Source organism: Sander vitreus, chromosome 10 (assembly GCF_031162955.1).
Source record: "Sander vitreus isolate 19-12246 chromosome 10, sanVit1, whole genome shotgun sequence".
Classification (NCBI taxonomy): Eukaryota; Metazoa; Chordata; class Actinopteri; order Perciformes; family Percidae; genus Sander; species Sander vitreus.
The window spans coordinates 17733014-17754692 of NC_135864.1; the positions used below are offsets into that span (position 1 = coordinate 17733014).

Sequence of the window (21679 nt, forward strand, 5' to 3'; positions counted from 1 at the left end):
ACCTCAAAGTACAAACTAGTCTCAACCTGACTTTTAGTATTAAGCTGTTCTTATTAAACTAAATCTAAAAATATGCTAAAGTGTGAATACATAGAATACCGCAATACATGTCATAAAAATGAACAAAAAGCGAATACAACTTCATCGTGACTCGGGGAAGCTATGTTGAATGTGAACTGTGAAAGGAGCATTTTTGCCTGTCACTAAAATAATTTAAGTAACATACAAACCACTTCTTTCAACAATCACGAGTGAATTCAAAGTAAAACTCTGGAGATCACTCACGCTGTGCTAGCACATTTAGAAACTAAAACGATATCAGTCTGCCTATTACTAACTGAGAAATAAGGATATGTTTTTGAAGTTCCTATCAAGTGCCGCAAAGTGAGATGCTGTCCATGGTGCTGAAGAGGACGATACAGAGTGAAGCACTTCACTATTAATGTAACTAAACATAGAAGGAGAAATAAACTGCACAGAGACAAATCTAGCCTACATTATTGAACTAACCTCTAGAGGAGAGTCTGGTTCATCCAGGATGCTCTTTTCACTCTGTATCCGCTGCATCGTCCCTGTAGAACTGGGGTCCATTATCAGCACGTTCTGACTACCAGCTCTGCCGAACTTACAGTCACTCTTTCTGGAGTCAGTCGTCCTGCACACCTCGTAATTGTACACGTGTTGGAGAGTCCCTGTCCCCAAAGTGTCTGAGTAACGTGGTGGATAATATGGAATCACAGGGAGATTGGAGTGATACAGGATGCGAGACTGTCTCCATCTGTAGATTTTCACTGATATAATAACCACTAAACACGTGATGAAGAGGAAGGAAACTACAGCCAAAGCCAACACTAAGTAAAAAGTCAGGTTGTCATTGTACTCCTTGTCGTGTGTAAATTCAGTGAACTCAGACAGCACTTCAGGGAAGCTGTCCGCCACCGCCACGTTAACAATGACTGTAGCTGAACGAGAGGGCTGCCCGTTGTCCTCCACTATAACAGTCAGTCTTTGTTTCACAGCATCTTTATCAGTTACTTGGCGGATAGTTCTTATTTCTCCATTCTGTAAGCCCACTTCAAACAGCGCCCTGTCTGTGGCTTTCTGCAGTTTATAGGAGAGCCAGGCATTCTGTCCAGAGTCCACATCAACAGCCACCACTTTAGTGACCAGATAGCCCACATCTGCTGAACGAGGAACCATTTCAGCCACCAGAGATCCTCCAGTCTGGACTGGGTACAGAACCTGAGGAGGGTTGTCGTTCTGGTCCTGGATCAGTATTTTCACAGTCACATTGCTACTGAGTGGAGGAGAGCCTCCATCCTGCGCTTTGACGACGAAAACCAGCTGTTTGATTTGCTCATAATCAAATAACCGCACTGCGTGTATGACTCCGCTTTCTGCATTAATTGACACACACTGAGAGACTGGAGATCCGTCAATATCAGAATCCTCGAGAAAATAGGATATACGGGCGTTTTGGTTTTCATCAGGATCTTTAGCACTAACGGTGAGAACAGAAACGCCTGGAGAGTTATTCTCTGCAATAAACGCATTGTAAACACCTTGTGAAAACACCGGAGCATTATCGTTCACATCAGAGACCTTTAAATGAAAGGTTCGTTTGGTTGAGAGAGGAGGCATTCCTGCATCTGTCGCAACAACAGTGATGTTATATTCTGAAACAGTTTCACGATCTAATGCAGTATCTGTTACCAAGTTATAGTAATTTCTTAAACTAGATTTTATCTTGAAAGGTGCAGTTTGTTCTATTTTACATGTTACTTGTCCATTTTCACCCGAATCAAGGTCTTTTACATTTATAATGCCAATAGTTGTACCAGGAGGAGAGTCCTCTGACACAGGACTAGTGAATGACATGACGCTTATAGTAGGGGCGTTGTCATTTACATCACTTACTTCAATTATCACTTTACTTGAATCCGTTAAACCTCCCTGATCTTTTGCATCGATTCTTAGCTCATATTTTTTATCCTTTTCAAAATCGATTGGACCCGAAACAGTCAACACACCAGAGACTTGATCTATGGACAACAAATCAGCTATATTGCTCCTCACGTTTGAAATTGAATATGTGATGTAACCATTCGATCCACTATCTGCGTCTGTAGCATTAACAGTAACAATATGAGTGCCTGTTGCTGCGTTTTCTATCACCGTAGCTTTATACACTGACTGGTTGAAAACGGGCGCATTGTCATTGGCATCTAAAACCTTTATGTCTATATTTACGGTTCCAGATTTCTGCGGATTCCCACCATCTACTGCTATAAGCTTTAAAGAGAGATGGGGAACCTCCTCTCTGTCCAATTGCTTCTGAAGCACCATCTCAGCGTATTTACTCCCGTCTGGATTAACATGCTGCTTTAAAACGAAATGATCATTTGAAGTTAAAACATAATTTTGCAGGCCATTGACACCGACATCAGGATCCTCTGCGCTGTCCAGTACAAATCGCGCCCCAAGGTTAGCTGATTCGCTTATGTCTAACATAATATCGGATTTCTTGAATACCGGAGGATGATCATTCACATCTAACACTTCGATTGTTATGTGGTGTAGCTCCATAGGGTTTTCAAAAAGTATTTCAAAGCTGAAGCTACATGGCGTTACGTCTCCACAAAGCTGCTCTCGGTCTATTCTCTCATTCACAACTAGAATCCCTTTGTCTGTCTTCAGCTCGGTGTAGTGAATGTTTTCCCCGGTCACGATACGGGCCCGCCCAGAACGGAGCCTTTTCAGATCCAAACCAAGGTCCTGTGCTACATTACCGATAAGAGAGCCCTTCTTCATCTCCTCCGGTATAGAGTAGCGGATCTGAGCAGCGACGATATTAAATAAGTAAAGCAACAAAAGAACCATTACCCGCTGATGTCCGAAATAAAAACGCCATTTGCAGAGTGGTTGCTGATACGCCATGTCAGAAAGGGACCTTTTCCGAGACAAAAATAAACGAGATCCTCCGATCTATATTCAATAACATCCACGATTTCAGATGTACTTTGTTCATATATTAGAAAAGGAAAATAAATAAAGTCACAAGAATAACAAGAAGTATTTTTCTTGATGTACACGTCTCCTGATGAGCCCTCTAAGCCTACTTCAATGTGATCTTACAAAGAACGCTCCTGAACTGCAACACAGAGATTATATTCTAGTTCAACAGCGTCACTTAGAGTCCAAAACCTGAACACCAGATGGTTTAGAAGTACTGTACATAGTGAAGGAGGCATCCAAAGCAAATGATAAAGACAAATACTGATGTCTGTAATATAATGGCAATTACTTAACATACTACCAGCAATAATAATAATAATGGTATTTAATTAATTGGCTTGAGTAGGGCACTTTAGATTTGCAAAGGCTGAGAAGCGTGCTCAATTAGCATTCATTACATTACATGCGTACATTAACAAGAAGAAAAGCACGAAGAACATTATTATTATTATTATTATTATTATTATTATTATTATTATTATTATTATTATTATTATTAGTCGTTTTCTTTATACAAGGTAACATTTCGAATTAGAAATATATGAGGACAGTGGAAAGTTTTCAAAACTCAAGTATGACTGTGCCTGTTGCACACAGCACCAAAAGTTGTATCTTTTAGTCAGGGAATGAAAGAGAACTGACCTCTAGAGGAGAGTCTGGTTCATCCAGGATGTTCTTTTCACTCTGTATCCGCATCGTCCCTGTAGAACTGGGGTCCATTATCAGCACGTTCTGACTACCAGCTCTGCCGAACTTACAGTCACTCTTTCTGGAGTCAGTCGTCCTGCACACCTCGTAATTGTACACGTGTTGGAGAGTCCTTGTCCCCAAAGTGTCTGAGTAACGTGGTGGATAATATGGAATCACAGGGAGATTGGAGTGATACAGGATGCGAGACTGTCTCCATCTGTAGATTTTCACTGATATAATAACCACTAAACACGTGATGAAGAGGAAGGAAACTACAGCCAAAGCCAACACTAAGTAAAAAGTCAGGTTGTCATTGTACTCCTTCTCATGTGTAAAGTCAGTGAACTCAGACAGTACTTCCGGGAAGCTGTCCGCTACCGCCACGTTAACAATGACTGTAGCTGAACGAGAGGGCTGCCCGTTGTCCTCCACTATAACAGTCAGTCTTTGTTTCACAACATCTTTATCAGTGACTTGGCGGATAGTTCTTATTTCTCCATTCTGTAAGCCCACTTCAAACAGCGCCCTGTCTGTGGCTTTCTGCAGTTTATAGGAGAGCCAGGCATTCTGTCCAGAGTCCACATCAACAGCCACCACTTTAGTGACCAGATAGCCCACATCTGCTGAACGAGGCACCATTTCAGCCACCAGAGAGCCTCCAGTCTGGACTGGGTACAGAACCTGAGGAGGGTTGTCGTTCTGGTCCTGGATCAGTATGTTAACTGTCACATTGCTACTGAGTGGAGGAGAGCCTCCATCCTGCGCTTTGACGACGAAAACCAGCTGTTTGATTTGTTCATAATCAAATGAGCGCACTGCGTGTATCACTCCGGTTTCTGCATTTATAGAAACATATTCAGAAACTGGAGATGCGCCGATATTAACATCTTCCAGGATATAAGACATACGGGCGTTTTGGTTTTCATCAGGATCTTGCCCTCTTACGGTTATAAGAGAAACACCCGGAGAGTTATTTTCCACGATAAACGCATTGTAAACACCTTGTGAAAACACCGGAGCATTATCGTTCACATCAGAGACCTTTAAATGAAAGGTTCGTTTTGTTGAGAGAGGAGGCATTCCTGCATCCGTTGCAACAACAGTGATGTTATATTCTGAAACAGTTTCACGATCTAATGCAGTATCTGTTACCAAGGTATAGTAATTTCTTAAATTAGATTTAATCTTGAAAGGTGCATTTCGTTCTATCCTACAGTTTACTTGTCCGTTATCACCTGAATCCAAGTCTTTTACATTTATGATGCCAATGGTTGTACCAGAAGGGGAATCTTCGGACACAGGACTAGTGAATGACATCACATTAATGACAGGTGGGTTATCATTCACATCAATCACCTCAACTATGACCTTACTCGAGTCTGTTAAGGCTCCTTGGTCGGTTGCTTCAATGCGTATTTCATATTTTTTGGCTTTTTCATAGTCAACCTGCCCAGAAAGAAATATCACACCAGTCGTCTGTTTAATTTCGAATAAACTGTCAATACTGCCTTGCATTTTGGAAATGGAATAATAAATCAAACCATTTGATCCGCTATCTGCGTCAGATGCATTCACAGTTATAATATAGGTACCTTTTGCGGAATTTTCCATTACATTGGCCTTATAAAGTGACTGATTGAAAACAGGAGAATTATCGTTATTATCTAGGACAGTGATATCTATATTTACTGTACCAGATTTCTGTGGCGTTCCTCCGTCCACTGCTATCAACTTTAGGGACAGACTTGGATATCGCTCTCTATCCAATGGTTTCTCAAGTACCATCTCCGCATATTTTCTTCCGTCAGAATTTAAATGCTTTTTTAAAATAAAATTTTCATTTGGAGATAAATTATAGTCCTGAAGCCCGTTGATTCCTACATCAGGATCATTGGCTGTTGGCAAAACAAAACGCGCTCCCGGTGGGGCTGATTCTCCAATCGTCAATTGCATCTCGTGCTGATGAAAAGACGGTGAATTATCATTAATGTCCAATACTTCAACCGTAACGTGATGTAGTTCCATAGGGTTTTCTAAAATCAAATCAAAGCTGAAGCTACACGGCGTTATATCTCCACAAAGTTGTTCTCGGTCTATTCTCTCATTCACTACCAGCGTCCCTTTGTCTGTCTTCAGCTCTGTGTACTGGATGCTTTCTCCGGTCACGATACGGGCCTGACCGGAACGGAGCCTCTGCATATCTATTCCAAGGTCCAATGCAATATTAACAATAATGGATCCCTTCTTCATCTCCTCTGGGATTGAATATCGTATTTGACCACTGGCAATATGACTTAAAAAAAGAAGAAATAGCATGCTCTGCGACGTCATTCTGTAGCGCAAACGCCCTCTTAGAGTCCGGTAGACATATTTTCCGAAATCCATGTTACCAAATAAATGATATGAAATGATACTATCCAAACGTGTTTTTTTTAGAAAACCGAAATATTAACAAAAACGTAATTTAAGTTTATAATAAAGAGATTTGTATTTCCAGCTTTCTTGCTTTCGTGGTGAAAAAGATCAAATCAAACCCAGTCTATATGCACCCAACTCAACGTCTTTTACTGTTTCAGTCATATCCACTCACCACAAAGCAGAACGTAGGAAAGGCACCGCCTAAAACACTGTTCAGATTTGTTTTTACTTGACCAACAGCGTCCCTTAGAGTCCAGTTAATGAATATCAACTCAAGGAGGGGATATCATTGCAAATGCAATTTCCTTAGTAACAGTATAGCGACAATACCTCTTATGTAGATGAGACCATCGCAGGCCTCGAAATTGAAATAGAAAAAAATAAGCATATGACATTAAATAGTACATCGGGCCCTCATCGTTTATGATGCCATACAGTGTATCCTACGACTGCAAACAGTCAAAACTTGAACTATAGAATCTACGCACTAAAGCACAGAGATAAAGGAAAATATAAAATATCCAGTAGAGAATGGACTTAACCTACACAGTACAACACAGTCCAAATGAATACATTGAACTACCACTTTAAACTTGAATAGTTCCACACAAGCAATCTGAAAATACCAATGTTTTCATTCTAAAATGGCATCGATGATTAAAACCCTCTATTAAAACAATGTAATCACTTGAAGGTTGTTACATAAAGACTGATGTGGAAGCAGCAACAGTCGCTTATATTAAACTGATTTAGGATGAGAATTTATATTAAATAGTTTTGAGCAGTGGACATGTAAGAAGTGTACATTTCATAGTTTGGAAGTGCACGCAGAAGAGTTTTGCAGTAGCAGAATTCTTACTAAATGAGTCAAACTAACTGGCATGCTGTCCATGGTGCTAAAAGTGAAAGTATATTGTTCAACTGTTCTTTATGAATGGAAAGGAAAAGATAGAAAGAGAGACACAAAAAGGCACAGAGGCGAAGCAAGATTACCCCAACTGACCTCTAGAGGAGAGTCTGGTTCATCCAGGATGCTCTTTTCACTCTGTATCCGCTGCATCGTCCCTGTAGAACTGGGGTCCATTATCAGCACGTTCTGACTACCAGCTCTGCCGAACTTACAGTCACTCTTTCTGGAGTCAGTCGTCCTGCACACCTCGTAATTGTACACGTGTTGGAGAGTCCCTGTCCCCAAAGTGTCTGAGTAACGTGGTGGATAATATGGAATCACAGGGAGATTGGAGTGATAAAGGATGCGAGACTGTCTCCATCTGTAGATTTTCACTGAAATAATAACCACTAAACACGTGATGAAGAGGAAAGAAACTACAGCCAAAGCCAACACTAAGTAAAAAGTCAGGTTGTCATTGTACTCCTTGTCGTGTGTAAAGTCAGTGAACTCAGACAGCACTTCAGGGAAGCTGTCCGCCACCGCCACGTTAACAATGACTGTAGCTGAACGAGAGGGTTGCCCGTTGTCCTCCACTATAACAGTCAGTCTTTGTTTCACAGCATCTTTATCAGTGACTTGGCGGATAGTTCTTATTTCTCCATTCTGTAAGCCCACTTCAAACAGCGCCCTGTCTGCGGCTTTCTGCAGTTTATAGGAGAGCCAGGCATTCTGTCCAGAGTCCACATCAACAGCCACCACTTTAGTGACCAGATAGCCCACATCTGCTGAACGAGGCACCATTTCAGCCACCAGAGAGCCTCCAGTCTGGACTGGGTACAGAACCTGAGGAGGGTTGTCGTTCTGGTCCTGGATCAGTATGTTAACTGTCACATTGCTACTGAGTGGAGGAGAGCCTCCATCCTGCGCTTTTACTACTATCTGAAGCTGTTTAATTTGCTCATAATCAAAAGAACGAACCGCGGTAAGAACTCCAGTTTCAGAGTTTAAAGACACATAAGTAGAAACTGGACTACCACTGACTTGGGTATCCTCTAAAAGATACGAGATTCTAGCGTTTTGATTCCAATCAGAGTCCCGCGCGCTGACCGCAAATATGGAAATTCCAGGGGAATTATTCTCTGTGATGTAAGCAGAATAGCTGTTTTTATCAAATAATGGTGCGTTGTCGTTTACGTCAGAGATTTTAAGTTGCAATTTTGTTGAGCTGGAAAGCGGTGGAGACCCCAAATCGGTGGCTGTTATTGTTATATTATAATCTGAGACGGATTCTCTATCAAAATGTTGATCTGAGATCAAATTGTAATAGTTTGTTAGAGATGACTCGATCTTAAAGGGAAGTTTGCCATCTATAGAACATTTTATTTGCCCATTATTGTCAGAATCTGCGTCTTTTATGTTCAATATAGCAATTGTTGTACCAGGAGGTGCATCCTCAGATACAGGGCTGGAAAATGACATAATATTTATAACTGGTGCATTGTCGTTGACATCAAAAACATCAACTATAACTTTACTTGTTCCGATTAAGCCACCCTGATCCTTTGCCTCGACTCTCACCTCATATTTTCTGTCTTTTTCATAATCTATCTGACCAGACACAGAAACTGTGCCGGTGTTTTCATCAATAGTGAATATATTTCCTGCACTTCCTTTCGTCTTAGACAAACTGTAAGTAATGAGTCCATTTGAACCACTGTCTGCGTCTGTAGCATTTACTGTAATGATACTGGAGCCTTTTGTTGTGTTTTCCATCACAGATGCTTTATACACTGATTGGTTAAAAACGGGAATATTATCATTGGCATCTAACACAGTGATATCTATATTTAGTGTACCAGATCTCTGTGGTGTTCCTCCGTCAACTGCGATTAGTTTTAAGGACAGATGGGGATGTTTCTCTCTGTCTAAAGACCTCTGGAGCACAATCTCACAATATTTACTTCCATCTGGATTTGCATGTTGCTTCAAAATGAAATTGTCGTTTGGTGATAAAACATAATCTTGCAACGCGTTTTGACCAACATCCAGATCATCTGCACTCTGCAGTGGAAACTGCACTCCAACTGCAGCTGATTCACTGATTTCAAAACTGATAGGTTTTTCTTTATTTGGGAAGACGGGAGCATGATCATTGATATCCAAAACCTCAACAGTTATTCTGTGCAGTTCCATCGGGTTTTCTAAAATCACCTCAAAGCTGAAGCTACATGGCGTTACGTCTCCACAAAGCTGCTCTCGGTCTATTCTCTCATTCACGACTAGAATCCCTTTGTCTGTCTTCAGCTCGGTGTAGTGAATGTTTTCTCCGGTCACGATACGGGCCCGCCCAGAACGGAGCCTTTTCAGATCCAAACCAAGGTCTTGCGCTACATTACCAATGAAAGAGCCTTTCTTCATCTCCTCTGGTATAGAATAACGAATCTGGCCACCTACCATGTTAACCACATGAAGCAGAAACATCAGCAGTCCTATTTGCCGTCGCAATCCATAAAAAAAAGACCATATTGCGCACATGTAGGTGAGAGATCCTCGAGTTGCCATTATGGCGACAAAGAATTTAAAAAAATCTGTATCCAGTTGATATGAGGGTAAAGCTGGTTCTGATATATCCGTTTGCTGTTTACAACTAAACACGTCTTCAATCTTTACATGCAAGTCTGCGAGACCATGGTCTCTCTTACGTGCCCTAAACCTCGACAAAACACAGAGAGCCTTCTTCACTGTATAGTCAGTCGGGGGATGGTCTGAATGACGACATAACACATAATATTTACTGACCAACAGCGTCCCTTAGAGTCTAAAAGGGGAACATGGAATAAGGCCCTTAATGCTCTAAAGCAGACACACTGAACACATCTTTACCTCGTGTGGAAATCACATTGGAATATCAAGTATTCACAAATTAAAACATATTCCAACGCAGAATATTGTATAAGGCCAGATTCTGTTTAAAAGTAAGTGACCAAGGGACCTGTCAAAAATAAAGGAAATTAAATCTAATTCTCAAACAATTCGCCAGCAGTGCACTGCAAAGAATAAACAACTGATTTGAAATAGAATACATAAAATCGTTATTTTTATAGAAATATATATGTTTAAACTCTAAAACCATATGAATGACTCGCTACAATGATGATTCAATGGTTTGCAAGGTATTATAAAGATAGATGTGGAAGTTAATCACTCATCTCTAAAATACATTGATATCCAACAATTTTGCAGTACGACGACTTCAACTGTAATATGCAGTGCACATCTATGAAGAAAGCTAGTCATTTCACTATTGTGAAGCCTTATGTTTTGGGTCCGGGTTCTGCATTATCCTAATGTTCCGCATTGAATTTTTTTAATAATTTGCTGACTGTATGCTTACTTCATCTTTTTGAAGTACGTTTAATGTAAACCATAATAACAGCATCCTTACTTGCCAAGCGATTATATTGTTTAAAGAACTAAAAAAGAACTTTGGCTGTAAAAATTGCACAGATATGTGGCGTTTGAAAATTATTAATTCACCATTACCGTTCGAAAACTGAAAGCCATGTTTGAGCGTTTTTTTGCTCTTGTCACATTATTACTCACTGTGAGCTCATGTTTCACTCTATCGACAAGTCTGGCATCTCAAATTAACAAGCACAACCATGGGCAGAAGTAGGAATAGCTCCTAAATGTTTTTTGAGCTGTATAACAAAGTTATCATGCCATAAAATATAAAAAGGAAAAACGTAAGTTAGATTTATTTAATAATTAATAAAAAATAAAAAAAATAAAAACAATTGAATCAGATAATTTAATATTTCACTAGGGGAACACATGTATATACAGTACATGAAAAAAGGAATTTTGGCTCTACATCATTCATACAAAGAATTAGTTACATTTGTACAAACTTAACACCAGTGGTGGAATATAAATAAGTACATTTACTGAAGTACTGTACGAAAGTCCAAATGATTAACTTTAAGTACATTTTCTTGATGATACTTACAGACTTTTACTTAAGTAACATTTTCAATGTAGGACTTTTACTGTAACAGAGTATTTTTACGGTGTGATATTAGTACTTTTAAGTAAAGGATCAGGATACTTCTTCCACCACTGTTTACACTAGGCTGTGCTGTGTTTTGGTGCTTAGGCTTGACTTTTAATCACATGACCATGCCTCAAAGGAAGCAACGCTTTGGATGTTTTTACAGCAGACAACATGTAGAATTTAATTCATTTTACAACTTCTTGGTCATACAGATGGTTGATTTTTTTACATATTTTTTTAAAAGTTGGACATGTTCTATGTGAGTTGTTTTATCCTCTTAGTGTTTTTTTTGGCCTAACTTCGGAGCTGTTTTACATAATCTCTGAGAATTTTGGCGAGACACAATCAGGGAAGGTCGGAATTTCGAGAACCCGACGAACAATTGAGTTTTTTCAACTCCTTTCTAGGGTAAGTGGTTTTTCTTTGGTAATCTTTTAAACAAAACATGTTTTTTATAACACCGTTCAATTACAAAGTTCGTATGATATTCGTTCAAGAGCCAATGCTTTCTTAAGCTGTATCTTTAAAAACTAACAGAAAGCAGCATTTCTATCAGGCGAGGATGACTGAGACGCTGTCCATGGTGCTGAAAATGACTGCATTGAGTGCAACACTTTTTAACAATGAAACTTAATAAAGAAAGAGAACAAAGGGGTCTAACAGACAAAGCTAAAATGTTTGACTCACCTCTAGAGGAGAGTCTGGATCATCTAGGATGTTCTTTTCACTCTGTATCCGCTGCATCGTCCCTGTAGAACTGGGGTCCATTATCAGCACGTTCTGACTACCAGCTCTGCCGAACTTACAGTCACTCTTTCTGGAGTCAGTCGTCCTGCACACCTCGTAATTGTACACGTGTTGGAGAGTCCCTGTCCCCAAAGTGTCTGAGTAACGTGGTGGATAATATGGAATCACAGGGAGATTGGAGTGATACAGGATGCGAGACTGTCTCCATCTGTAGATTTTCACTGATATAATAACCACTAAACAAGTGATGAAGAGGAAGGAAACTACAGCCAGAGCCAACACTAAGTAAAAAGTCAGGTTGTCATTGTACTCCTTGTCGTGTGTAAAGTCAGTGAACTCAGACAGCACTTCAGGGAAGCTGTCCGTCACCGCCACGTTAACAATGACTGTAGCTGAACGAGAGGGCTGCCCGTTGTCCTCCACTATAACAGTCAGTCTTTGTTTCACAACATCTTTATCAGTGACTTGGCGGATAGTTCTTATTTCTCCATTCTGTAAGCCCACTTCAAACAACGCCCTGTCTGTGGCTTTCTGCAGTTTATAGGAGAGCCAGGCATTCTGTCCAGAGTCCACATCAACAGCCACCACTTTAGTGACCAGATAGCCCACATCTGCTGAACGAGGCACCATTTCAGCCACCAGAGAGCCACTAGTCTGGACTGGGTACAGAACCTGAGGAGGGTTGTCGTTCTGGTCCTGGATCAGTATTTTCACTGTCACATTGCTACTAAGTGGAGGAGAGCCTCCATCCTGCGCTTTGACTACGGTCTGAAGCTGTTTGATTTGCTCATAATCAAAAGAACGAACCGCGGTAAGAACTCCAGTTTCAGAGTTTAAAGACACATAAGTAGAAACTGGACTACCACTGACTTGTGTTTCCTCTAAAAGATACGAGATTCTGGCGTTTTGATTCCAATCAGAGTCCCGCGCGCTGACCGCAAATATGGAAATTCCAGGGGAATTATTCTCTGTGATGTAAGCAGAATAGCTGTTCTTATCAAATAATGGTGCGTTGTCGTTTACGTCAGAGATTTTAAGATATAATTGTGTTGAGCTAGAAAGAGGTGGAGACCCTAAATCAGTGGCTGTTATTGTTATAGTATATTCTGAGACAGATTCTCTATCAAAATGTTGATCTGAGATCAAATTGTAATAGTTTGTTAGAGATGACTCGATCTTAAAGGGAAGTTTGCCATCTATGGAACATTTTATTTGCCCATTTTTGTCAGAATCTGCGTCTTTTATGTTCAAAACAGCAACAGTTGTACCAGGAAGAGCATCCTCAGATACAGGGCTAGAAAATGACATAATATTTATAACTGGTGCATTGTCATTGACATCAACAACATCTAATATAATTTTACTGGTCCCAGTTAGGCCACCTTGATCCTTTGCCTCGACTCTCACCTCATATTTTCTGTCTTTTTCATAATCTATCTGACCAGACACAGAAACTGTGCCGGTGTTTTCATCAATAGTAAATACATTTCCTGCATTTCCTTTCGTTTTAGACAAACTGTAAGTAATGAGTCCATTTGAACCACTGTCGGCGTCTGTAGCATTTACTGTAATGATACTGGAGCCTGTCGTTGTGTTTTCCATCACAGATGCTTTATACACCGATTGGTTAAAAACGGGAACATTGTCGTTGGCATCTAACACAGTGATATCTATATTTACTGTACCAGATCTCTGTGGTGTTCCTCCGTCAACTGCGATTAGTTTTAAGGACAGATGGGGATGTTTCTCTCTGTCTAAAGACCTCTGGAGCACCATTTCAATATATTTACCTCCATCTGGATTTGCATGTTGCTTCAAAATGAAATTGTCGTTTGGTGATAAAATATAATCCTGCAACGCGTTTTGACCAACATCCAGATCATCTGCACTCTGCAGTGGAAACTGCACTCCAACTGCAGCTGATTCACTGATTTCAAACCTAATAGCAGTGTCTTTATTTGGGAAGACGGGAGCATGATCATTTATATCCAAAACCTCAACAGTTATTCTGTGCAGTTCGATTGGGTTTTCTAAAATCACCTCAAAGCTGAAGCTACATGGCGTTACGTCTCCACAAAGCTGCTCTCGGTCTATTCTCTCATTCACGACTAGAATCCCTTTGTCTGTCTTCAGCTCGGTGTAGTGAATGTTTTCTCCGGTCACGATACGGGCCCGCCCAGAACGGAGCCTTTTCAGATCCAAACCAAGGTCTTGCGCTACATTACCAATGAAAGAGCCTTTCTTCATCTCCTCTGGTATAGAATAACGAATCTGGCCACCTACCATGTTAACCACATGAAGCAGAAACATCAGCAGTCCTATTTGCCGTCGCAATCCATAAAAAAAAGACCATATTGCGCACATGTAGGTGAGAGATCCTCGAGTTGCCATCATGGCGACAAAGAATAAATAAATAGTATCTGTATCCAGTCGATATGACGGTAAAGCTGGTTCTGATATATCCGTTTACTGGTTACATCTAAACACTTCTTCAATTTTTAAATGCAAGTCTGCGAGACCATGGTCTCTCTTACGTGCCATAAACCTCGACAAAACACAGAGAGCCTTCTTCACTATATAGTCAGTCGGGGATGGACTAAATGACGACATAACACAGAAAGTACTTTTCTTGACCAACAGCGTCCCTTAGAGTCTAAAAGAGGAACATGAAATGAGGCAAAAAAAAACAGCAGTACTGTAACACTATGAAATAGACTGATATAACTAATAGGTCTCTATTGTATAAATCACGATGAGATCAAATTTCAAGACATTATTTGTAAGTTTAAGCAAATGTTAACATCTAAATAATTCACTAAAACGTGGACGATGACTTGTAACAACGACGTGTCCAAAGTAAAATGAATGTTTTCATTATTTAACTACAGCAAAACGTCCATACAACAATGCATTATCTTACAAGGTGCTGCAGAACATTACGTGTAATAAAATAAATATGCTGTCTACTATGCACTATTAATACTCAAAACTTCTATCTAAGAATTTATAAATAGTTAAATGCGTTGCCCAAAAGCTAAAGTGTGAATTCCACATACTGCAGCGAACGATCAGGATGTGGAGGTGTGACAGATATGTGTTGCCTTTAACATCAGATGTGACGGATCCGTGTTCTGTTTTTGGGGATTACTCAGCGGTGAGATTTTTATAGATTAATGGTGACAACAAAATCTACTCAACATTTACGAAGTGCTTTTAACAGCTCAATCTAAACCATGCTCTCACCATCCTTTAAACACGCGGATATTATATTAACAAAATGGAGACAGGAAAATAAAGTTGAGAGTATGACTGTTATTTAGGCATTAGAGCAAATTTGATACACATTGTTTGTTTTAGGGATACAATTTGACAGCTGGGATATTTCTTCTCATGTTACACCGGAATTCCTATCAATTGATACAACACGACTGAGATGCTCTCCACGGTGCTGAAAGTGACGGTATAGCGAGCAACTATTTGTAATAAATCCAATGACAAAACACAGAATAGACGAAGTAAATTGTTTAACTAACCTCTAGAGGAGAGTCTGGTTCATCCAGGATGCTCTTTTCACTCTGTATCCGCTGCATCGTCCCTGTAGAAATGGGGTCCATTATCAGCACGTTCTGACTACCAGCTCTGCCGAACTTACAGTCACTCTTTCTGGAGTCAGTCGTCCTGCACACCTCGTAATTGTACACGTGTTGGAGAGTCCCTGTCCCCAAAGTGTCTGAGTAACGTGGTGGATAATATGGAATCACAGGGAGATTGGAGTGATACAGGATGCGAGACTGTCTCCACCTGTAGATTTTCACTGAAATAATAACCACTAAACACGTGATGAAGAGGAAGGAAACTACAGCCAAAGCCAACACTAAGTAAAAAGTCAGGTTGTCATTGTACTCCTTGTCGTGTGTAAAGTCAGTGAACTCAGACAGCACTTCAGGGAAGCTGTCCGCCACCGCCACGTTAACAATGACTGTAGCTGAACGAGAGGGCTGCCCGTTGTCCTCCACTATAACAGTCAGTCTTTGTTTCACAGCATCTTTATCAGTGACTTGGCGGATAGTTCTTATTTCTCCATTCTGTAAGCCCACTTCAAACAGCGCCCTGTCTGTGGCTTTCTGCAGTTTATAGGAGAGCCAGGCATTCTGTCCAGAGTCCACATCAACAGCCACCACTTTAGTGACCAGATAGCCCACATCTGCTGAACGAGGCACCATTTCAGCCACCAGAGAGCCTCCAGTCTGGACTGGGTACAGAACCTGAGGAGGGTTGTCGTTCTGGTCCTGGATCAGTATGTTAACTGTCACATTGCTACTGAGTGGAGGAGAGCCTCCATCCTGCGCTTTGATAGCGAAAATCAGCTGTTTGATTTGCTCATAATCAAATGAGCGCACTGCGTGTATCACTCCAGTTTCTGAATTTATAGAAACATATTCAGAAACTGGAGATCCACCGATATTAGTATTTTCCAGAATATAAGATATACGGGCGTTTTGATTTTCATCAGGATCTTTAGTCCTCAGTGTGAGAACAGAAACGCCTGGAGAGTTATTCTCTGCAATAAACGCATTGTAAACACCTTGTGAAAACACCGGAGCATTATCGTTCACATCAGAGACCTTTAAATGAAAGGTTCGTTTTGTTGAGAGAGGAGGCATTCCTGCATCTGTCGCAACAACAGTGATGTTATATTCTGAAACAGTTTCACGATCTAATGCAGTATCTGTTACCAAGGTGTAGTAATTTCTTAAATTAGATTTAATCTTGAAAGGTACATTTTGTTCAATCCTACAGTTTACTTGTCCGTTATCACCTGAATCCAAGTCTTTTACATTTATGATGCCAATGGTTGTACCAGAAGGGGAATCTTCTGGCAGAGGACTAGTGAATGACATCACGCTTATAGTAGGGGCGTTGTCATTTACATCAGTTACTTCAATTATCACTTTACTTGAATCTGTCAAACCCCCCTGATCTTTTGCATCGATTCTAAGTTCGTACTTTTTGTCTTTTTCATAATCAACAGAACCTATTATCAAAATAATGCCAGTTGTTTTATCAATCATAAATACATTCCCGAGAACACTATTGAGATCTGAAAAATAATACGTTACAATACTATTTGACCCGAAATCTGCGTCACTAGCATTAACAGTGGTAACGTAAGTATCTCTGGGAGAGTTTTCCATTACTGCAGCTTTGTACACCGACTGATTAAAAACAGGCGCATTATCATTGACATCAAGAACAGTGATATCTATATTTACTGTACCAGATCTCTGCGGAGTCCCCCCGTCTACAGCTATGAGCTTTAAAGATAGATTAGGATTCGTCTCTCTGTCTAATGGCTTCTGAAGCACCATCTCTGCATATTTCTTCCCATCTGCATTCGAGTTTTGTTTCACAACAAAGTAGTCGTTTTGGGTCAAAAAATATTCTCTGAGTCCATTGACACTCACATCTGGGTCTTCTGCACTTGTCAATGAAAAACGAGCGCCAGTATTAGCTGATTCGCTGATTTCAAAATGGATAGTATTTCTTTTGAACGTGGGCGAATGATCATTTATGTCTGTTATTTCAACTGTAATTTGATGTAACTCCATTGGGTTTTCTAGAATCACCTCGAAGCTGAAACTACACGGCGTAACGTCTCCACAAATCTGCTCCCTGTCCATTCTCTCTTTCACGACTAAAATCCCTTTGTCTGTCTTCAGCTCAGTATACTGGATGCTTTCTCCGGTCACGATACGGGCCCGACCAGAACGAAGCCTTTTCAGATCCAAACCAAGGTCCTGTGCTACATTACCGATTAGGGAGCCTTTCTTCATCTCCTCTGGGATTGAATAACGGATATGTCCGCTGACCATGTGGTTAAGATAAAAAACAAAGAATAGAAGCTTCCAATTCTGTCCGCAGCCAAAGCGCCATTTTACGCACCGGGAGTAGGGTGTTATTCCACATGCCATAGCAAAACAAAAATATGCTCAACAACGATCTACGCACAGTACGTATTCTTAAGAAGAAGAAAAATAACACCGAACGTACCTCTAAAGAAAAATTGTGTCAACTTTTCAGTTTACCGTATATATTTGAATGGAGATATCAATTAATACATCTCTGTTTTCCTCGAATGCCAGCCCACAGTGCAGACTACCTCTTTTTCTCTCATAAGACACGGTGGTTAGGGAGGGGACTCTGTGGTAATTTTGTAGAGAATGTGTTGGATTGACCAACAGCGTCCCTTAGAGTTCAAAATCAGAAACACAATATAAAACTACTTCTGGAAATATTAGGTGGTTAATTAAATTTGATTGGTAGTGGTGGATAATCTAAATAAACTAAAAAAATGTAAACACAATCTTCCGCAAAAGAACAATAACCTCTTATATACAAAATATCCTCAACCTGACGTTTAGTATTAAGTTAATGTCATATTAATTTAGATAAATGCAGAAGTCTGAATACATCGAACATTGCAATACATGTCACAAAAAAGAACAAAAAGCAACTACAACTTTATCGAGACTCAGGAAGCTATGTTGAATGTTGCAGTGAAAGGAGAATGTTTGCCTGTCAGTATAATAATTTCAGTCACTTACAACCCACTTCTTTCAACAATCACGAGTGAATGAACACTTAAAGACTCGGTTGACCACTCATGCTGTGTAAGCACATTTAGAAACTAAAATATCTCAGTCCGCTTATCACTAACTGAGAAATGAGTACATGTTTAAGTTCTAAATCAGTATTCCTATCAAGTGCTGCAACGTGATATACTGTCCATGGTGCTGAAGAGGACGGTATAGGGTGAAGCACTTCACTATCAATGTAACTAAACATAGAAGGAGAAATAACTGCACAGAGACAAATCTACATTATTGAACTAACCTCTAGAGGAGAGTCTGGTTCATCCAAGACGTTCTTTTCACTCTGTATCCGCTGCATCGTCCCTGTAGAACTGGGGTCCATTATCAGCACGTTCTGACTACCAGCTCTGCCGAACTTACAGTCACTCTTTCTGGAGTCAGTCGTCCTGCACATCTCGTAATTGTACACGTGTTGGAGAGTCCCTGTCCCCAAAGTGTCTGAGTAACGTGGTGGATAGTATGGAATCACAGGGAGATTGGAGTGATACAGGATGCGAGACTGTCTCCACCTGTAGATTTTCACTGATATAATAACCACTAAACACGTGATGAAGAGGAAGGAAACTACAGCCAAAGCCAACACTAAGTAAAAAGTCAGGTTGTCATTGTACTCCTTGTCGTGTGTAAAGTCAGTGAACTCAGACAGCACTTCAGGGAAGCTGTCCGCCACCGCCACGTTAACAATGACTGTAGCTGAACGAGAGGGCTGCCCGTTGTCCTCCACTATAACAGTCAGTCTTTGTTTCACAGCATCTTTATCAGTGACTTGGCGGATAGTTCTTATTTCTCCATTCTGTAAGCCCACTTCAAACAGTGCCCTGTCTGTGGCTTTCTGCAGTTTATAGGAGAGCCAGGCATTCTGTCCAGAGTCCACATCAACAGCCACCACTTTAGTGACCAGATAGCCCACATCTGCTGAACGAGGAACCATTTCAGCCACCAGAGAGCCTCCAGTCTGGACTGGGTACAGAACCTGAGGAAGGTTGTCGTTCTGGTCCTGGATCAGTATTTTCACAGTCACATTGCTACTGAGTGGAGGAGAGCCTCCATCCTGCGCTTTGATAGTGATTCCAATCTGCTTGATCTGCTCGTAATCAAAAGAGCGCACTGCGTGTATTACTCCAGTTTCTGCATTTATAGACACATATTCAGACACTGGAGACCCGCCAATCTCAGACTCTTCCAAAATATAGGAAACACGGGCATTCTGGTTTTCATCGGGGTCTTTTGCATTAACACTTAGTATAGATACACCTGGATAGTTATTCTCTGCGATTAATGCACTATAAGAGCCTCGTGGAAATACTGGAGCATTATCATTGACATCTGAGACCTTAAGATAAAATGTTCTTTTAGTTGAGAGGGGTGGCGATCCTGCGTCTGAGGCAATAACAGTGATGTTACATTCTGACAGATTTTCACGATCTAATGCAGCATCAGTCATCAATGCATAATAATTTCTCACATTGGATTGAATTTTAAAAGGAACATTGCCTTCGATCGTGCACCTTACTTGTCCGTTTTCACCTGAATCAAGATCTTTCACATTAATTATGCCAATGGTTGTACCAGCAGGGGAATCTTCTGACACAGGACTCGTGAATGACATAACGTTAATGACCGGAGCGTTATCATTTACATCGATTACCTCAATTTCAACTTTGCTAGAATCTGTCAGTCCGCCTTGATCTTTGGCTTCAACCCTGAACTCAATTTTTTTGTCTTCTTCAAAATCTATTTCCTTTGCCACATATATTCTTCCAGTAGCCTCATCTATATCGAACAAATCAGCTATCCCTGCTTTTGATTTTGAAAATGAATACGTTACTTGTCCGTATAAACCGCTATCTATGTCGCTTGCATTCACAGTAACAACATGAGAGCCTTTTGGTGCATTTTCAATCACAGTGGCCTTATACACAGACTGATTAAACACAGGGGCATTATCATTGGCATCTAGAATGTTGACATCTATATTTACCGTACCCGATCTCTGTGGATTTCCGCCGTCCACAGCCAACAGTTTTAGAGACAGGCGTGGCTGTTCTTCTCTATCTAAGGGTTTCTGAAGCACCATTTCAGCATATTTACTGCCGTCCGGATTCACGTGTTGTTTCAAAACAAAATTGTCGTTCGGAGTTAAAATGTAATTCTGAAGACTGTTTTCCCCAACATCAGCATCGTCCGCACTCTCTAAACCAAAACGGGAACCAAACACAGCTGATTCGCTTATTTCAAATTTCAAGTGACTATTTTGAAAAGTGGGAGCGTTGTCGTTTACGTCCAATACTTCTATGGTTACAGGGTGCAACTCCATTGGTTTTTCCAATAAAATCTCAAAAGCAAAGCTACACGGTGTTACGTCTCCACAAAGCTGCTCTCGGTCTATTCTCTCATTCACAACCAAAGTCCCTTTGTCTGTCTTCAGCTCAGTGTACTGGATGTTTTCTCCGGTCACGATACGGGCCCGCCCAGAACGGAGCCTTTTCAAATCCAAACCAAGATCCTGTGCGACGTTACCAACAAGGGACCCTTTCTTCATTTCCTCTGGGATGGAATACCGGATCTGTGCCTTCGTTTGATTAAGAAAAATTAATTGAAAAATAAACAGATACACTGCACCTCGCAATCGTCCAAACAATCGCCATCTTACTCCTCCGCGTCGAGGATGTTCTTTAAATGCCATGTGGAAACAGGGTTTTAGAGTAAATCGAACAATGAAATTAAGATTTCAATTCACTGAAGAAAACACATACATTACAGTTTAATTTAGATTAGCTTTAGACGTGTAAACCAATTGTGTCTCCGAAGAGCCCCAGCTCGTATGAAACAGATCATCTCCTCTTGTATGACGCAGTGACAGGGGAGGGGACAGCAATGCCTCACATTGCACGGTAAATTTGATTTACCAGGCAACAGCGTCACTTAGAGGCTAAAATATGAGACCGTATAACCAGCCATGCAACTCCACGAGTTTAGTGTTTCGGATATGTTCTATAGTTATGGTATATATTTGGCACGTGATTGCTCAATCTAATGCAAGGCATGTCATTTTTCTTCATGAACTGAGAAAAAATAATCATTTCAGAGAAAGGGCTCTCATTCATTGCCAGGAAACATCTGATGTCTCTATGAAATATTTTTTTTAAACAAAGCATAGAGTGTACATAAAGAAATAAAAATAAAGACATTCTTACCCTATGGCAAATT

The 21679-nt window shown here is 40.5% G+C and overlaps 7 protein-coding genes across 12 annotated transcripts in view; all 7 read right to left on the reverse strand.

The window, feature by feature from the left end:
- LOC144524403 (protocadherin gamma-C5-like) overlaps positions 1-21679 on the reverse strand; it is a 190213-nt gene that overhangs the window by 118515 nt on the left and 50019 nt on the right. The gene's annotated exons all lie outside the window — the stretch shown is intronic.
- Positions 493-3094, reverse strand: LOC144524859 (protocadherin beta-4-like). The gene is made up of 2 exons (XM_078261373.1): positions 2574-3094; positions 493-1286 (listed from the first exon to the last, which is right to left on the reverse strand). The coding sequence occupies exons 1-2, from the start codon at positions 2935-2937 to the stop codon at positions 493-495; spliced, it is 1158 nt and encodes a 385-aa protein (XP_078117499.1). The 5' UTR covers positions 2938-3094.
- Positions 3631-6245, reverse strand: LOC144524860 (protocadherin gamma-A7-like). The gene is made up of 2 exons (XM_078261375.1): positions 5718-6245; positions 3631-4430 (listed from the first exon to the last, which is right to left on the reverse strand). Exons 1-2 carry the CDS (start codon positions 6088-6090, stop codon positions 3631-3633), a joined length of 1173 nt encoding a protein of 390 aa, XP_078117501.1. The 5' UTR covers positions 6091-6245.
- LOC144524861 (protocadherin gamma-A7-like) lies at positions 7041-9732 on the reverse strand. Its single transcript, XM_078261376.1, has 3 exons — positions 9189-9732; positions 7127-7895; positions 7041-7049 (listed from the first exon to the last, which is right to left on the reverse strand). The coding sequence occupies exons 1-3, from the start codon at positions 9575-9577 to the stop codon at positions 7041-7043; spliced, it is 1167 nt and encodes a 388-aa protein (XP_078117502.1). The 5' UTR covers positions 9578-9732.
- On the reverse strand, positions 9754-14357 carry LOC144524862 (protocadherin gamma-A7-like). The gene is made up of 3 exons (XM_078261377.1): positions 13819-14357; positions 11757-12525; positions 9754-9780 (listed from the first exon to the last, which is right to left on the reverse strand). The coding sequence occupies exons 1-3, from the start codon at positions 14208-14210 to the stop codon at positions 9754-9756; spliced, it is 1188 nt and encodes a 395-aa protein (XP_078117503.1). The 5' UTR covers positions 14211-14357.
- LOC144524863 (protocadherin gamma-A7-like) lies at positions 15341-17942 on the reverse strand. The gene is made up of 2 exons (XM_078261378.1): positions 17413-17942; positions 15341-16125 (listed from the first exon to the last, which is right to left on the reverse strand). The coding sequence occupies exons 1-2, from the start codon at positions 17786-17788 to the stop codon at positions 15341-15343; spliced, it is 1161 nt and encodes a 386-aa protein (XP_078117504.1). The 5' UTR covers positions 17789-17942.
- On the reverse strand, positions 18693-21155 carry LOC144524865 (protocadherin gamma-A4-like). Its single transcript, XM_078261379.1, has 2 exons — positions 20751-21155; positions 18693-19466 (listed from the first exon to the last, which is right to left on the reverse strand). Exons 1-2 carry the CDS (start codon positions 21153-21155, stop codon positions 18693-18695), a joined length of 1179 nt encoding a protein of 392 aa, XP_078117505.1.

Coding starts and splice junctions, on each gene's coding strand:
- LOC144524859 (XM_078261373.1), bottom strand. CDS start 2,937: ATGGCGTATCAGCAACCACTCTGCAAATGGCGTTTTTATTTCGGACAT. Junction 1,287..2,573: donor AAACCCTATGGAGCTACACC/ACATAACAATCG, acceptor GTAGCAATGTGA/CTGTGAAAATACTGATCCAG.
- LOC144524860 (XM_078261375.1), bottom strand. CDS start 6,090: ATGGATTTCGGAAAATATGTCTACCGGACTCTAAGAGGGCGTTTGCGC. Junction 4,431..5,717: donor AAACCCTATGGAACTACATC/ACGTTACGGTTG, acceptor GTAGCAATGTGA/CAGTTAACATACTGATCCAG.
- LOC144524861 (XM_078261376.1), bottom strand. CDS start 9,577: ATGGCAACTCGAGGATCTCTCACCTACATGTGCGCAATATGGTCTTTT. Junction 7,896..9,188: donor ATGGAACTGCACAGAATAAC/TGTTGAGGTTTT, acceptor TGTGACAGTTAA/CATACTGATCCAGGACCAGA.
- LOC144524862 (XM_078261377.1), bottom strand. CDS start 14,210: ATGATGGCAACTCGAGGATCTCTCACCTACATGTGCGCAATATGGTCT. Junction 12,526..13,818: donor ATCGAACTGCACAGAATAAC/TGTTGAGGTTTT, acceptor TGTGACAGTGAA/AATACTGATCCAGGACCAGA. Junction 9,781..11,756: donor ATCCAGACTCTCCTCTAGAG/GTGAGTCAAACA, acceptor GTCGTCATTCAG/ACCATCCCCCGACTGACTAT.
- LOC144524863 (XM_078261378.1), bottom strand. CDS start 17,788: ATGGCATGTGGAATAACACCCTACTCCCGGTGCGTAAAATGGCGCTTT. Junction 16,126..17,412: donor AAACCCAATGGAGTTACATC/AAATTACAGTTG, acceptor GTAGCAATGTGA/CAGTTAACATACTGATCCAG.
- LOC144524865 (XM_078261379.1), bottom strand. CDS start 21,155: ATGGCATTTAAAGAACATCCTCGACGCGGAGGAGTAAGATGGCGATTG. Junction 19,467..20,750: donor TAACCATAGAAGTATTGGAC/GTAAACGACAAC, acceptor ATACTGATCCAG/GACCAGAACGACAACCTTCC.